Genomic DNA, 18080 nt, shown 5'->3' on the forward strand with positions numbered 1-18080 from the left:
ACCCCTTATGCCAAGCCAGTCGGAACTGCGTTCCTGCTGGGGAAAAAAAGCGCACTGCCTGTATGACTAGCAGGGGCAGGTGGAGTGGAGCAGATTAAAAAAGCCCAAAAACCAAGGCATGAGGGTGTGCATATTTCTGCATAACAAATGCTGTTCCCGAAGAGCCTTCATCTTTATGGCCTGCTTGAGCCCTTCCAAGGTTGCTCTCAGCCTAGTGAGTCATTTCTCAAACCCAGCAAATCAAGCTCTTGCCTTCTTTACATTCATTTGAAAAATAGTAGAGTCCAGTGGCACCTTAAGAGTCGCAAATTTTATTCCAGCATAAGCTTTTGAGAAACACAGCTCTCTTCGTCAGATGAGGAAAGCTGTGTTTCTCGAAAGCTTATGCTACAATAAAATTTGTTAGTCTTAAAAGGTGCTACTGGACTCTTTACTATTTTGCAGGGCTAACTCCCCTGGATCTATGATTCATTTGAAAAAAAATCCACCAAGAGGTGGTGTTCTGTTATGTTGCATGCAGCACTGGGCAGGTACCGCATGTAGGGAACAAAGCCGGTGATGCTGTTGCTCCATCTTCACCAAGAAGAAGAAGAATTGTAGATTTATACCCCGCCCTTCTCTCTGAATCAGAGACTCAGAAGGGCTCACAATCTCCCATATCTTCTCCCCTCACAACAGACACCCTGTGAGGTGGGTGGAGCTGAGAGGGCTCTCACAGCAGCTACCCTTTCAAGGACAACCTCTGCCAGAGCTATGGCTGACCCAAGGCCATTCCAGCGGGTACAAGTGGAGGAGTGGAGAATCAAACCCGGTTCTCCCAGATAAGAATCCGCACACTTAACCACTACACCACACTGGCCTGAGAAAGCATACTAGAGACATGCAGGAACTAGAGTATTCCCTGGCATGCAACAATTATTCAAGCTAAGGACTGAGGCAAAAATAATAGCTCTGTTGCCCTCCTCCCCGATGATCCTGCCCAAATTTGAAGAGACAGCAACCCACCGACTGAACCAAGTCATTATTTGGATGCATTCTCCATTTGCCTTGACACATGCTGCAAAGCCAGGTTCTCTTGGGATCCGGCCCTCTTCTGAGTCCTGCCATGCTGGCAGCAGGGCCAAAATGTTGATCGCATGCCTCGCAAGCAGCTGCACGTGGCTCGTGTTTTTCTTGGCGTGCTTCGGGCCAGATGCAGGGAGTTCCTTTGGCAGAATTTGCTATCGCTTATTTACCGCAATTCTGCTTTGTTTGTCCTTCAAAGAGCACAGAATGGTTTCCATCTGGTCCCTAGAAGTTCTCCCGTTCAGGCAGTTTACAAGCCGTGTAAACTGTATTGTGCGGTCCCAAGTGAACGGCCCGAGGCACACAGTGCTTTAGATTCACCGTAGCTATAGGGTGCAGATTCGATCAATCCCCAGGATGGAAAATGGATTACATAAAGTACACACTTTATACTCCCGCCATAATGTAATTTAAAAAAAAAACTGCACAGAAATATAATATTCCTCGTAATAAAATAAAGCCATTTACTTTGGCAGCTTTAAAAAAACATACAGAGTAATCCATTGGGCCTATAAACATTTTATTCATGTTGGGTCACTCTATCAACTCTTTTTTTGGCCATTGATCCGTTTCACATCAAAAAGACTCCTTTCACTATTCATCTGGCCAAGTCTGGGTCGAAAGCAGTACAAACATGTCGGTTACTTTCAGCCGGGGTGGCAGTAGCAGGAGAAAGGAGGGAATAGATTTAGAAAATGCACTTTGTAAAAGAGCTAATTAACATTTTTTACTGCCAATTTCATGGGCTGAAGGTTTAACTTATTAAAACGGCCGACAATGTGAATTAGAGCTGAAGCTACAAGGAGGGGGGGGGGGGAAGACACATCGCTGTCTTTGTCTGAGGAGGGGTAGCGAAGGAACGTTGTCGTTGACATTACAAGGATGTCATTAGAAAACAAAGTGATTCTTAAAGAATCACCCCATAAAAATTATTTTAAAAAATTCTGTGAAGGAAGGCAAGGAACTGTATAAGTTATCTTTCTTTTAAAAAATCAGTAAGCCAAATCTATTTCGACACAATTACATAAACAGCACAGGACATACTACATATAGTACACAGTGTGTGTATATATACACATACATACACACACACATATAATATACTATATACTGTATATATTATAGTGAATACATTCGGATGTGTTGTACGCGACTCTTCCGGAGAACTGGTGGATTTCTTTGCCTCCTGGTTGGCTGAACGGAATCTCTCTTGGAAAGGATTTGCGTAGGAGGTCACTGAGTCATCACTGGACAGGAAGGGGCGGTTGTCAGCAAGTTACCACTGGCCGGACCCAATGAAGACATCAATCGAAGCTGGCAGGGGTGGTGGTGGTGGAAGCGACGTGGTGCAAATCTTTGCGGAAGGCCACCTTTTGTGGCAGGGAAGGAAATCTTCTAGCTTAATTTTGCTGTCGGGAGCTGAGCCCATCGCGAGCCGTTTTACAGGGAAGGCTTCAATCCTTCAGGGTCCACACTGGCAAACCTGCTCTGGATTGACCATTCAGGGGCCTGGTTGTTCAGGATGGCCTGCAGGGAGCAGGAAGACTCAGAGCTGCCAGCTCTAGATTGCCTCTTTGGTTGTTGGCAAACTCCGAACTTCCCCTGGCCAGCTTGCTACTGACAGGCAGCCTGGAATGTGTTTCTTTTGCAGAGATGTGCTGTGTTGCAGTCCCTGTATTGCACTGGAGTAGGATGCTGCGATCCTGTGCTTGCCTAAAAGGTTGCAATATTTGATTGGTGGGAGCCAGGGGAGCAGAGATGCCCGTTTCTTCTCCAAGATGAAAAAAAAAAAAGAACTTAACTCTGCAGGGGTTTTCCCATGTGGCTGCTTGAAAGTATAATTTGCAATGGTCGCTTTCACAAACAACGCTGTGAGTACAGGCCGTGTGTCGTTCTCCATAAGCAGGGCACATCTGTGAAGGACTCGTGTTGGCATTTGCAATTTTTAAAAAGACCCAATAAATAGGCAATCAAGCTATCTAGAGTTGGGGGTATCAGATGCGACACTGGAGGAACCAACAGACAGGAGAGACTGAAGCCATCTGAGTCGCAAGCTTGAAGCTTCAAGCCAGCATCGGGCGAAGCTCCCCGAGGCTGAGGGGGAAAAGGGAAAACTTTGTCCGAGGGATTTGGCACGACAAGGCCTCCAGACGGCAGATACTAAAGGCGCGGCTCAGCCAGCCAAGAGACATGTCCGACAGCAAAACTGTATAAACGGTTTGCGTTCGCACAGTTTGTTGGATTTCACCATCTCGCAGAAAGTGTCGTCGGCTGGAAGAGTGCACATTTTGCAAAGGGGGGTGGGAGAGAAAGAATAAGAAACACGATCAGGCTTTTCAGCCAAACAGACCAGGCCCCACAAAAGCTATTCAGTACCAAAGGAAAGAGAACCAAAAACAACAGCTTGCCCCTCTGTCAGACAGCTGATGATGGGGAAGGGTTTTTTGCAAGCTGCTGACGTGCCCTCTGACACAGGGATTAAGAACTATATTTCATTCCCCACTTTTGTTTGCAAATGAAAACGAGTCGAGGCAGCTGTTCACAGGCCACTAGCTAAAAGCAGGCTGCTTTCTCTTCCCCTCTCTTGCAGAGCTGCTGTTGCAGCCCGAGAAGGGAAGAGTTCTCTCTCCCCCTCCTGCCCAGAATATCTGGGTCTTGCACCCAAGCTACATTAGAGTTGGGAGATCTGAGATGGGCCCACCCAGCTTCTTGGATTTTCTTTAAAAGCAGCTGTGTGGGAAGGGCACCCTTACATGGGTGCCTCGCTAGTGCAGAGATACCCCAATGTGGTGCCCACCAAGAGTTTTTAAAAAGTGGTACGCTTGCCCAGTAGGGCTTCTGATTGGCCAGGCAGATTAAAATAATATTGTTTCAGTGGCAGCTGCCGCCACACCGGTGGTTTCATTCTCTCTCACTCCTCTTTCCTAGGGGCATCTTTTAAATCACCCCCTTCTCCTCTGCACCTGGGCTTCTCTGGGTTTGTGGTTCCACTTCCTGAGACAGCCATTTTGTGGTTGTGCCTCCACCCGGGCTATTTTTGTAGCAGGAACTCCTTTGAATATTAGGCCACATGCCCCTGATGTAGCCAATCCTCCAAGAGCTTACCGGACTCTTAGTACAGGGCCTACTGGAAGTTCCAGGAGGATTGGCTACATCAGGGGTGTGTGGCCTAATATGCAAAGGAGTTCCTGCTACAAAAAAAAAAAAGCTTTGCCTACCACTCTGGGTCAGAATTCCAAAGGTGTCCACAGGCTCAAGGAGCTTGGTGACCCCTGAACTAGTGTGTTTCCTGACGTTTGCCTGCTTTTCCCCTGGGCGCTTTGTTGAGAACCTCTTAACATTCTTCTTGTACCTCCCAGTCATCTTGTTGTGGCGTCCATTACTTGTTTTCAAAATCCCTAAAATGCCAACAGGGTCAACAAAGTTAGGGACCCCTAAAGCTAGGGCTTTTTTTTGTATCAGGAACTCCTTTGCATATTAGGCCAAACCTCCCTGATGTAGCCAGTCCTCCTGGAGCTTATAGTAGGCCCTGTAAGAAGAGCCCTGTGCGCTCTTGGAGGATTGGCTACATCAGGAAGATGTGGCCTAATATGCAAAGGAGTTCCTGATACAAAGAAAGCCTCGCCTACAGCATTCTTAGCGCCCTCCCCAACTGACACACTTCTCTTTTCCCAACTGAAGGCCTGTTGGCAACCCTAATTGCACCTCCCCACTAGTTCTTACTTCAGTCATTGCGTGGACACAAGTGGCCAAAGTGGACTATGAACAAGCTAAGCATGAACACAGTTATGCATGCAAGAGAGAGCCCCAAAACATCATTCCATGCAAATGCATACCATTGTGGCATCTGTCGCTGGCGACGCATGAGCCACTCAGCAAGCTGAAGCCTTCTTTACACCTGAGGCATCTTCTCCCAGAGAATTCACAAGTTGCGCAATTGTCTTCACATCTGAGTGAGAGAGAAACGTCAATGCAGAGCAATAGCCCCAGAGGCACAGACGGAGCCCAGGTGGTGGGACATGTCTAGTGCATCAAGCTGTTTTTCGCAAGGCTGTCAGCTCTTGCTCCTGCACATATAAATGTAACTGGGAGAGTTTCTCTCCACCACTCAATATTGTTTACTTTTTTTCATTCCAGGGGCACTTTTAAGACCAACGAAGTTTTATTCATGGTATAAGCTTTCTTGTGCAAGCACACTTTGTCAGATACATAGAAACAAGCTTCCTCAAACCTTACCTAAGGGTGGGGGAGTTTCTGTCAGGCAGAATCAAGGTGCATGTATGCTGGGTGATTAGAGCTGAGATTGGATGCAAGAAAGATCCATGAATGGCAATAAATCTGCTTACAAACACAAGAATTAACAAACAGGTGTGGGAACAAAATTTGAGTCCAGTGGCACCTGCAAGTGGGAGCCAGTTTGGTGTAGTGGTTAATTGTGCAGACTCTCATCCGGGAGAACCGGGTTTGATTCCCCCACTCGTCCACTTGCAGCTGCTGGAATGGCCTTGGGTCAGCCATAGCTCTGGCAGAGGTTGTCCTTGAAAGGGCAGCTTCTGGGAGAGCCCTCTCAGCCCCACCCGCCTCACAGGGTGTCTGTTGTGGGGGGAGAAGATATAGGAGATTGTAAGCCTCTCTGAGTCTCTGATCCAGAGAGAAGGGCAGGGTATAAAGCTGCAGTCTTCTTCTTCAAGTCAAATAAAATTCCATTCTGGGTACAAGCGAGAGCTGAATTGTCCCAGAACTGAACTTTACCTTGATTCGAAGCGGCCCTTCCCAACAGCAACCCCCCATCCCACTCCCTGCAAGTACAGCTGGAGGAAACTATTTCACTGTATCTGACAGTGCACACTAAAAGCTCATACCGTAAATACAACTTTTGTTGGACTTAAAGGTGCCCCTGGGCTCAGACTTGGTTCTGTTGCTCCAGACCAACATGGCTGCCCCACCTGAAGCTATTATTTACCTTATTATAGCCCACTTTTCTCCCCAGCAGCGTTCTTCCCTTCCCCATTTCTTCCCTCACAACAACTCTGTGAGGGAGGTTAGACTGAGGGTGCGTTCATACCAGTGTTCCCTCTAAGCTGAGTTAGTGTGAGCTAGCACACAGGTTTTTTTTTATCCTGTGCCTCACACCTTTTTTTCTTAGCTCAGGAAGGATGGCCCCAGAGCACACTAATTTACGCAGCAGCCAAATCACTCACTCACATCTTTAATGCCAGTTAGCTCATGAAACAGTGTTTTTGTTCACAAGACTCCACAACTTAGGGAGTACTGGTTCCCACTACACTAAATAATAGAGCCCCGTGGCACAGAGTGGTAAAGCTGCAGTACTGCAGTCCTAAGCTCTGCTCATGACCCGAGTTCGATCCCCAGTGGAAGCTGGGTTTTCAGGAAGCCGGCTCCAGGTTGACTCAGCCTTCCATCCTTCTGAGGTCGGTCAAATGAGTACCCAGCTTGCTGGGGGGAAAGTGTAGATGACTGGGGAAGGCAATGGCAAACCACCCTGTAAAAAGTCTGCCGTGAAAACGTTGTGAAAGCAACGTCACCCCAGAGTCGGAAATGACTGGTGCTTGCACAGGGGACTACTTTTACCTTTTACACTAAATAATGCATTTTGCAACTGGATTTCTGCTACTCTTACACAGTAAAAAGCCAGTTGCAAAATGCATTTAGTGTAGTGTGAATAGATGCCAAGAGTGCATTATCTTGGTGACCTTAGGCCAGTCACATACTCTCAGCCTAACCCACCTTGCAAGGTTGTTATGAGGAGAAAGTGGGCAAGGGGCTCTGGGTTCACACTGTGGAGAAAGTTGGGATATTCAACAATGTAAGGAAATAGATAAATGAATGCCTTGCAAACTTCAAAGCAAAAAGGGTTAGCGCTTGCTTCTGCTAGCGCCAAAGAAGAACTCCCCACAGCTTAGCCACTTCCCGTGCTAATTCTATACAGCTTCAGGACTGGGTGACAAATACAGATCGTACCTTCTGCAAACTCTGTACAGGAGACCATATACCTCTTCAGCATAAAAGCCCTCGCCGCACTCTGGGACACATCTCCAGTCATACGCATGGAAATTCCGGGCACACTGCATACACTCCTCTCGGCTTGGCCCTAAGGAATGCAGGGAAAACATGGCTGCCATCACAAAGACAACTGAGGAAGCACGACACAAGGGCCCTCTGCAATAGCCTTTCCCCCCTCGGGGGCAGTGTTTGCTCACTCCTGCAGTTCTTCAGAATCCAGATGACATCCTCCCTCCAAGTTGTGTTTCAGCATTTTGCCCATTTTTCCTACTTAAAACAATTTATTTAACTCCTACTGCAACGGCATGGTTATACCTTTGGGGCGAATTAACACAACTCTGTAGCCACATGCTTTCTGGTCTTCCCCTTCCTTTTAAAAACCCACAGGGCTAACTAAAGCTAGTTTAAGAAGATATTGGATTTATATCCCGCCCTCCACTCCGAAGAGTCTCAGAGCGGCTCACGATCTCCTTTCCCTTCCTCCCCCACAACAGACACCCTGTGAGGTGGGTGGGGCTGGAGAGGGCTCTCACAGCAGCTGCCCTTTCAAGGACAACCTCTGCCAGAGCTATGGCTGACCCAAGGCCATGCTAGCAGGTGCAAGTGGAGGAGTGGGGAATCAAACCCAGTTCTCCCAGATAAGAGTCCGCACACTTAACCACCACACCAAACTGGCTCTCCACACCAAACTGATGTTTAGTGATCAATGACAATATAAAAGATTTGCTTTCAAGAAACATTGGCTAAAGCCTACAGTGTACATTTTCCAGTAACTATTCAATTTAGTTCCAACGATCCCACATCAGTATGAATGTTACTTATCAATATTAACCGCAATACGGACTTCCGGTTTTGAGTCATGGAGGATTGAGGTGCTTCTCACTAGAGGAGCAGTCCAGAACCTCTGTTCTGGGCAGAGAAGGCGATCCTAACACCTGCTGCCTTCTTCTCCCAGGCAGGGAGAAGCCCAAGACATGCATGTTAAATTCTGAGGGGATTTACTTTGGCTGACAAGGAATTCCAGTGGGGTTCCTTTTTGGCTTTGAAGGGTCCCCGGAGAAAGATTGCATTCCAACATCTACAGAGGACTTCTGAGGTCATTAAATTGACTTAAATTCACCAGGATTCAAAGCTTCTTTGGAACTGAATAAGGTCTACTTTTGAAGAGAACGGTGTTTAAAAGAATTGCAATTTTAAAGGTAAAAGATCTTTATCTATCACTCCGGGACTAAAATAAGACTTATTTGAAATAAAGATAAAGGTCTGGATCCAACTATGTTATGTTAAAGTAAGGAAGATAAAGGAGGGGATAAATTTGGGACTAATGAACTTGGAGAAATAAGGTTAAAAGAAGGAAAACAACTGTTGTTTGGCATACCTGTGGTTGGGCTCGACAACCCCCTCCGAAAACAGATCTGCTGACTTGTGGGATGTCACAGGAAATGACGTTACAGAACTAATGCGAGACTTCTCAACAATCGAAAACGAGATTTCGTGGCAAGAAAGAAAGGAAGGGGCCATTAAGAGAAGGGAAAACTGCAAGCCTCCTAGCCCTTTTTGGGACTATAAATCATAGAGAAGTACTGGCAGCCATTAAAAGAAGGTCAAAGTTTAAAATTTTTAAAAAAAGTAAATGGGACTTTAAAAAATAGTGGAGCCGGCAGATATCATCATTAAAAGGTGAGATCTATTGGACTATATGTTTTGATTCAATTTTGGAGTACTTAAGGAGAAAAAGGAAAACTTTTTAAAAAGGGAAAAGAAAAGCCATGGACGCCATTTTGAAGAAAATAAAACTTTAATATCTCAACTGCCTCTGAGAACGGCAATTTTAGGCTCATCTAAAAGGGCATGCCTTAATCTATAAGACTGTGATATTAAAAATTAATTTGATGAGGTCAACTTTTGAACCTATTTCAGCAATGGGCAGACAGTGATGTCTGTGAATAAAGCAGGAGCAAAGCAGTTTCGTACAAGGGCTAGGACACTTGAAGAAGCAAAAATGTCTAAATGGCAGGAGGCAATAGAGGCCATGGAGGAAAGGCTGGTAAAAGTACTAAAGGACTCAATAACAGAGAGTAAGAAAGAATTAAAAAAAGATATTGAATCCAGTGCAGAGGTGATTAAAAAAGAATTTAAAAAAGAAATTGAAGATCTCAGAAAAGACTCCCAAGCAGCGTCAAAGAAAGTGCAGGAGGTTGAAGAGAAGGTGAAAGACCAAGACTAAAGAATTGACACAGTGGATTCCTCTATTAAAAAAAATGCAGGAGAAAGCAGTGCTACAAGACTGTAAACTAATGGAAAATCAGATTCGTCTGAGAGGGGTGCCTGAATCTATTGAGACTGTTTTAAGGACATACATAATAAAAATCATTGCTGAGTTTTTGAGGGATGACCCTGATGAAACTAGTTATTTTTATGACTATATTTATAGGGTTAATTCAGAGTATGCCAGAAAAAACAAACTACCAAGAGATGTGGTTGTAAGATTTGTGACAAGAGACATGGTGGGAAAGATTCTAAGTAAACAATTTGAAAATGCATTGGAGGTAGATGGTAGTAGTGTAAGAATCATGAAAGAATTGCCAAGGTAAGTTATAAATAACAGAAGATTATAAAAAAAATTGACTGAAAAGCTGAGAGAAAATGAAATGAGATGCAGAGGGTTTAAGTTTTGAACATAAAGGGAAGAGATTTACAATTACAAGCACCCAGGAAATGGCGACATTCTTGGATGTCTGGGGGTACAGACTAAAAATAGAAAATCATGATGGATTGCAAATTAATATCTTGGAATGTAAATGGACTTAATTCACCACAAAAAAGAAAAGCAACATTTCATTGGATTGGCAAACAAAAATGTAATACAATTTGCCCACAAGAAGTACACGTTAAAAAAATGATTATAAATTTTTATGGACTAAACAACTGGGTGTGGAATTCTGTTCATTTTATAAAGTGCTTGCGGAAGTGCTATCACCAAAACTTCAGAAATTGATGAATATTATAAGAACAGATGGGAAAATACCTAATACATGGAAAGAAGCAGTTATCTCGTTGATACCGAAAGAAGACAGAGACGCCACGAACGTAATAAACAATTTCACTACTTAACAATGACTATAAAATATATGCTAGGATTTTAAAGAGCATTTGAACAATGTCATTAAAAGTACAGCAGGCAGGATTTCTTCCCAGGATGCAAATTAAAGATAATATTAGAACAGTTGTAGATATTATCAAATATTATGAGAAAAATCCGGAAAAAGAAGTAGCATTATTTTTGCTGATGCAGAGGAAGCATTTGACAATGTGCAATGGGATTTTATGTTTGCAGTGATGGAGAAGCTGAGATTGGGAGAAGATTTTATAAGAATGGTGAAGGCTATATATACTGAACAACAAGCAAGACTCTGTATAAATGCACATTTGACGGAAAAGATGACAATTAGTAAAGGAACAAGACAAGGTTGCCCTCTATCTCCACTGATATTTATAATGACTTTAGAGGTTTTGCTTATGCAAATTCAAGATAAGGAGATAGAGGGTTTGAAACTGAGTGGTTTTTCTTACAAATACAGAGCGTTTGCAGATGATGTAATGTTTATAAATGAAAATCCCATTCATGTAACACCATTGTTGCTTCGTAAGATACAAGAGTATGGAGAACTGGCAGGTTTTTACATAAGTAAAGAAAAATCGAAAATATTGTGCAAAAATATGTCAAAGAGTAAGCAGAAAGAACTACAAAATTTAACAGAATGTGAAGTTACCTCCAAAGTAAAATATTTAGGTGTGGAAATCACAACAAAAATATTGATTTGTTCAAAAATAATTATGAGAAGCTTTGGCGTAAGATTGATGGAGATTTGATAAAATGGAACAAGTTGAATTTGTCTTTACTGGGCAGAATTTCCGCAATTAAAATGAATGTCTTACCAAGAATTATGTTCCTGTTTCAAACAATTCCAATAGTGAAAGATAACAAACAATTTAGTAAATGGCAAAGGAAAATTTCAGAATTTGTATGGGCCGGGGAAAAAACCAAGAATTAAAATGAAAATTTTGATTGATGCAAAAGAAAGGGGAGGTTTCCAACTGCCTGATTTAAAACTGTACCATGATGCAGTATGCCTGGTGTGGATTAAGGAATGGATGACGTTATTAAATAGAAAACGACCAGTACTAGAAGGTCATGGAAATGTTTTTGGTTGGCATGCATATATGTGTTATGTGAAAAGTAAGATGGATGGTTTTTTCACATATCACTATATAAGAAGCAATTTGTTAAATACATGGTTAAAATATAGAAGATATGGAGATGAAAGGAAACCGCTTTGGATTGTGCCAACAGAAGTAATAAAATTATATTCGGATATCAATGAAGAAAAATGGCTATCATACAAAAATTGTTAAAAATACATGGAGGGAAGGTGGAATTAAAATCGGCTGAAGAATTACAATATAAATATAACTGGTTTCAATTGCAACAGATTAAAAGTTTGCTTGAACAGGACATTAAAAATGATGTAATAAGGCAAGAACAAACAGAGCTGGAGAGAATGCTGTTTGGTGATTGATTTCAAGAATTTATAAACTATTGTTGAAATGGTCTACGGAAGATGAAGTAGTCAAATTTCAAATGATAAAATGGGCGATAAATATAAATAAGGAAATACAGATGGAGTCATGGGAATACTTATGGAAGAACTCTGTGAAGATATCGACATGTTATAACATTAAAGAAAACTGTTTTAAAATGTTATATAAGTGGTATATGATACCTAAGAAACTGGCAAAAATGAATAATCAGGTGTCGGACAGATGTTGGAAATGTAAAAAACATTAAGGATCTTTCTACCATATGTGGTGAAAAGGCAAAACAATTTTGGCAAATGATTCAGCAAGAGATCTCAAAAATGTTGGGTTATAATATTAAGAAGGCACCAGACACCTTTTTGTTGGGATTACAAATTGAAAAATTTCCGAAACAAGATAGAACGATAATTTGGTACATGCTTTCAGCTGCAAGGACATTATATGTGCAGATGTGGAAGCAGGATAAACTACCAGAAAAGTGGGACTGGACTTTAAAAGTCATGCATTGGAGTGAAATGGACAAGCTTACAAGAATCTTAAAAGAGAATGCTTTAGAGAAGTTTAAAAATGATTGGGGAAAATTTCAAATATGTGTTGAAAAACAATGGAAGGTTAAAGGATACTTGTCGATTTTTTACAATAGTTGAACTTTGGAGGAAGTATACATGGACTATAGTCAAAAAGCGGGAATATACTTTCTTTTTAATTTTCTTTTGATAAGGACTAAAGGATTATAATGAAGATGAATTATAATTATTATATATGGTTTTTTCTTTCCTTTTTATCTTCTTGCCGTAAGATTTTTTTTATGAAGATTCTTTATTTGAAAAAATTACCTTTTAGTTTTAGCAATTTACTTAAAATACACCGTTGGAGGTCAAGAAAAGGGGGGGAGGGAGGAGAAAAATGTAATGTTTTTGTATGAACTTTTAATAATAGATGATGAGTATTATTGCAAAATATTACAGGATAATAAAATTGTTATAAACACAATATTAACTGCAATACTGCCATGGGTTCACACCGGCTAGGTTTGCCATGCCACCATAAGCACTCCTAAAAGGAAGCTATAGAAACATTCCATCTGATAGTAGATTTTGTCCTTGCTCTGCTAGCCTGATTGAAACATTGGTTCACATGTTTTTCCATTATAGATTTTTGAAATCTGCGCTTGCTGATTTAAAAAAAAAATGTTTCTCTGAGCAGAAGACTCTCAATATCTTACTGGCAACGGTATACCAAACTGTAGAGAGACAGATTGGTGTAGCAGTTAAGTGTGCAGACTCTTATCTGGGAGAACCAAGGTTTGATTCCCCACTCCTCCACTTGCAGCTGCCGGAATGGCTTACAGTCCCCTTTATCTTCTCCCCCCACAGCAAACACCCTGTAAAGTGGGTGGGGCTGAGAGAGCTCTCCCAGAAGCTGCCCTTTCAAGGACAACTCTGCAAGAGTTATGGCTGACCCAAGGCCATTCCAGTGCTTGGAAACTGGGCATACTGTTTTTTTAAATTTATTTATGGTCCTAATATACTGGATCTGAAAAGCACCAATTTCTATTTATTGATTATTATTATTTTTGCTGCATAGCTCTACATGAAGCTGCATGAATCAGACCATTTGTCCATTAGGGCCAGAACTGTGTACTCTGACCAGCAGAAGCAGGGGATTGAACCTCAGGTCTTCTGCAACCAAGGCAGATGCTCTGCCACTCAGCTACAGCCCCTTCCCAAATAAGACTATTTAGCCACTAGCCGTTGTAGCCACACATGGAATACGGGTCATTCTCAGTGGCAAAGCATCGGCTTTGCATGCTGAAGGTCCCATGTCCAGTCCCCGGCATCTCCCATTGAAAGGACCAGGTAAGAGGTGACGTGAAAGACCTCTGCCTGAGACCCTGCACAGCCACTGCTGGCCAGAGTAGCCGATCATGACTTCGAGCAGGGCTGGTGCATGGGAGTAGGCGGGATAGGTGGCTGGCTAGGGCGCCACCCCGCCTGGGGGCTTCACCAGGCGGCCCTTTACTCTCCTTGCCCCTTCCTTAGAAGCCTCTGAAGAGCACGGTGCTTCAGCGCTGCTTGGGCGCTTTCAAGATGAAAGCGGCTGCCGCACTCTTCGGAGGCGTCCGAGAAAGCCTCCAAAGAGCGTGGCGGCCGCTTTCAGCTTGAAAGTGGTCAGGCGCCGCAGCAGGGAGAAAACGGCAGTGCTCTTGTGCCCCGCCCATCGCTCTCTCCCCCACGTTGCCCTGCACGATGACATCATGCAGGGCGACGTGCGGGAGAAAGCGATGGGTGGCGCACAAGACGCACTACTCACACGCGGGGGGAAAACACCAAAAAGGGGCTTGGGGGGCGCTGTGCGCTGCTGGTAGCGGCAGAACCCCTAGTGCTAGGCCTGGGTTCGAGTCAGTGTAAAATCATCATCATCAATTTTTATTTGTATCCCGCCCTCCCCGCCGAAGCAGGCTCAGGGCGGCTAAAAGGCAGCTTCCAACCTCCATGTGATGTTCAAGGCTGATATTCCAGAGGCTCATTCCAAGCCCTTTTCGTGCAAGAGATTTTAGTCCCCTGGCTGTCATTCGGCCACAGGCCAAACAATCAAGGGCAGATGTGTGATGAACATTTCCGACGAGGAACTAATTGCTTATGGGACACTGCAAAACTCAGGTAGTGAAACCTGCTTAGGTTGTTTGCTATAAAGAGCACAGGAACCGAAGTTCAGTCCTGCATTCTGCCTCCTAAAAAAACACCTTTCAGTTTGGCAGCCAGGTTGCAATCTGAAGATTCACACCCTGGCTTTCAAAGGACATGCTGAGCATGAAATGCAGCCGTTTCTGCTGGAAAAGAATTGGCCAGATCAGGGGTGGCCAAACTTGCTTAATGTAAGAGCTACACAGAATAAATCTCAGATAAAATGTCAGAGAGCCCCAAGACGTGAACGTCAGGTGTTTGAGAGGTGGAAGGAAGGAAAGAAGGGAGGGAGGGAAGGTAGAAAGAAGTAACTTTAACTTTAAATGTATTCTCCAAGCTGTCGGCTGGCTTGGCTTACAGAAGTGATTTAAGGAGAGAAATACCTTCTCCAAGCTGGCTGACAGGGCGGTGGGAGCTTCAAGAGCCACACGGTATGTGTGAAAGAGCCACATGTGGCTCTTGAGCCGCAGTTTGGCCACGCCTGGGCCAGATTGCAGATCTTTTGAGTTTTACTTTGGATGATGAGATGGGATTGGCTTTCTAGGACCAGATTCCCAGGAGACTCCAGATCAAATGGGTTAGCTTCAACTGCCTACAGTAACCTTGTCTAGCTACTGGGCATGTAAAGGCATGGGTGGAACCAGCTTAAAATGTCTGGCCAGTATTCAGGTGGGTATCGATGCCGGTCTGCAGAAGAACAGAGAGATGTGAACCCAGTAGCACCCTGAAGACGAACTAAATTTCCCAGGGTGTAAGTTTTCCAGAGTTAAGCTCCCTTCGAAGTATTTCCAGTGTTGTCGTTTCATGGAAAAGATGGAAAGGAGTCCCTTGGCTATTTCTGCACAGCTACGTTTTGTATCCACATGTACCAGTGCCACTTTGCCTCAGCCAAATCATGCAGAAAAGGTGTACAAAGGTGTAGATAGGAGCCAGCATGGTGTGATGACTCAGGTGAGGTAGAGGACTCAGGACTCTGGTGAGGCCTCTAGAAATCTCTTACACAACTGAATGAATTGGTGGTTAGACTGTCCAACTAGGATCTCGGAGACCCAGGTTCGAACCCCCACTCTGCCATGGAAGCTTGGCTGAGTGACCCTGGGCCAGCAGACTCCACGCTCTCTGCCAGAGCTTTTTTTGTAACAGGAACTTCTTTGCCTATTAGGCCACACCCCTCTTGTGTAGCCAATCCTCCAAGAATTTGCATCACGATGTTTTCACGGCAGACTTTTTTTTACGGGGTGGTTTGCCATTGCCTTCCCCAGTCATCTCCACTTTCCCCCCAGCAAGCTGGGGACTCCTTTTACTGACCTCAGAAGGATGGAAGGCTGAGTCAACCTGGAGCCGGCTACCTGAACCAGCTTCTGCTGGGATTGAACTCAGGTTGTCAAGCAGAGAGTTTGGATTGCAGTACTCCAGCTTTACCACTCTGCTACCTAATCTTAAATAGGTACACACGTGGCCCGGCCCAACAAGGTCTCATTTATGTCAGATCTGGCCCTCACAATAAATGAGTTCAACACCCTTGGCTTACAGGGCTCTTATTCCAGGGCCTACTGTAAGCTCTTGGAGGATTGGCTACATCAGGGGGTGTGGCCTAATATGCAAAGGAGGTCCTGCTAGAATTCTTTACAGGGCTCTTTGTACAGGGCCTACTGGAAGCTCCAGGAGGATTGGCTGCATCAGGGGTGTGTGGCCTAATATGCAAAGGAGGTCCTGCTAGAATTCCTTACAGGGCTCTTCGTACAGGGCCTACTGTAAGCTCTTGGAGGATTGGCTACATCAGGGGGTGTGGCCTAATAGGCAAAGGAGGTCCTGCTAGAATTCCTTACAGGGCTCTTAGTACAGGGCCTACTGGAAGCTCCAGGAGGATTGGCTACATCAGGGGTGTGTGGCCTAATATGCAAAGGAGGTCCTGCTAGAATTCCTTACAGGGCTCTTCGTACAGAGCCTACTGTAAGCTCTTGGAGGATTGGCTACATCAGGGGGTGTGGCCTAATAGGCAAAGGAGGTCCTGCTAGAATTCCTTACAGGGCTCTTAGTACAGGGCCTCCTGTAAGCTCCAGGAGGATTGGCTACATCAGGGTGTGTGTGGCCTAATAGGCAAAGCAGTTCCTGCTACAAAAAAAGCCCTGCTCTCTGCCTACCTCACTTCACTGCTTTGTTGTGAGGATAAAATGGAGAAAGGAGAATGCCGTACACCTCTTCGGGTCCCCACGGAGGGCAGAAGTGGGGTATACATAAATAAATACAGAAAAATAGAAACTGCAGCCCGACGGGACTCCTGGTCTGAGCTCTGCTACACCCAGCCATCCTTATTTTGAATTGCAAATCCTAGTTATGACTCAAAGAGATTTCAAAAGCAGCTTTATGATATGGTGTGTAAGAAAACAAATGTAAAAGGATCTCTGTCTGCCCACAACTTTCTGGCCCTTGATCCGTATCTCCGGGGAGAGGAAAAGCCCACCTTGGAACAGTTTGAGCATCAGTTCTGTTTCCAATCTGCTTTTTTTAATGCAAATTTCTTGGTGGGGAAGAGGGAATTTGTTTTCAAATTATTATCGCTATGGGAGAGAACTAAATTTTCAGTGCTGCAGACACTCCTCCCCCCTCCTCCCATTTCTGAAGTGTGGAGACTTTCATGTTCTCCAAAGATGACTCACGCTATTCTTCTTGTGGGGTTTTTGTACGGTTGCCTTTGAGCCCATGAAAGACGGAATTTCTTTTTAAAGCAGAAAGCATCTTAACAAAAGCATTCCGGTTTTATTAAAAAGGAAGAAGTTTGCTTTTTTTGTAACGTACACAGAATATATGATGGTGCAAAAGGAAGACTGTAGAAGAGATTTGTGACTTGGTCATTTTTTTCTACTGTTGCTTTCAAACAGGAGTTGTAAGAAGAGCCCTGCTGGGTGAGACCAGCTGGCCATCTGGTCCAGCATCCTGTTCCACACAGTGGCCAATCAGCTGCCCCGGAAGGCCAAGGCGTCCCCAGAAATCCTGCCTCCTGGTACTAGTATTTGCCTCTGTCAGTTCCCTTTACTCACCACGGGTAGCAGCCACGGATGGACTTCTCCTTCATGAATCTAATTCCTTCTTGAAACCATCTGTGCTTCTGGCCATCACTACTAGCAGTGAATTCCACCATTTAATTACTCATAGAGTAAGAAACTATTTTCTTCTCTCTGTGTCCTACTGCCCTTTAACTTAGTTAGATGGATGCCCCCGAGGTCCAGTATTATGAGAAAGGGAGGAAATGTTCTCTCTGTGTCTGTTTCCCAGCATCTACGTGGAATAATCATGTGCTTTCTGGCTTCTTCCAACTCTGCTATACTAACATCTTTCTAAAACCTGCTTGGGAACAAGTCTTCTTTCCAAAGATAGCAATCTAAGTGTGTTTTCACTTGCATAGCCTGGATGGTTTGGCTGTTTTCAGGTCCTGTCTGCACTGGTGCCGTTTTCTTTGCTCCAGCCCCCCATGACAGTCATTCCTCCCCACTCTGCCTACAAAGGTCTTAGGGGAAGGGAACTGGGAATGGGACCCTTGGAAGAGGCAGTGGGTCAGAAAGACAATAGTAATAAGCAGGGCTTTCTTTGTAGCAGGAACTCCTTTGCATATTAGGCCATACATCCCTGATGTAGCCACTCCTTCAAGAGCTTACGGGGCTCTTAGTACAGGGCCTACCGTAAGTTCCAGGAGGACTGGCTACA

General features: G+C 44.2%; 1 protein-coding gene across 1 annotated transcript in view; it reads right to left on the reverse strand.

Annotated features, from left to right (window-relative positions):
- Positions 1–1505: 1505 nt before the first annotated feature.
- PCSK6 (proprotein convertase subtilisin/kexin type 6) overlaps positions 1506–18080 on the reverse strand; it is a 183010-nt gene continuing 166435 nt past the window's right edge. Inside the window, exons 19-21 of the mRNA XM_060259949.1 lie at positions 7048–7177; positions 4902–5014; positions 1506–3336 (exon numbers count right to left, since the gene is read on the reverse strand). Of these exons, the coding sequence (XP_060115932.1) occupies positions 3239–3336; positions 4902–5014; positions 7048–7177 (341 nt within the window). The 3' untranslated portion in view covers positions 1506–3238. The remainder of the gene's footprint in view (positions 3337–4901; positions 5015–7047; positions 7178–18080) is intronic.

This window comes from Heteronotia binoei, chromosome 19 (assembly GCF_032191835.1).
Source record: "Heteronotia binoei isolate CCM8104 ecotype False Entrance Well chromosome 19, APGP_CSIRO_Hbin_v1, whole genome shotgun sequence".
In the NCBI taxonomy this organism is placed as follows: domain Eukaryota; kingdom Metazoa; phylum Chordata; class Lepidosauria; order Squamata; family Gekkonidae; genus Heteronotia; species Heteronotia binoei.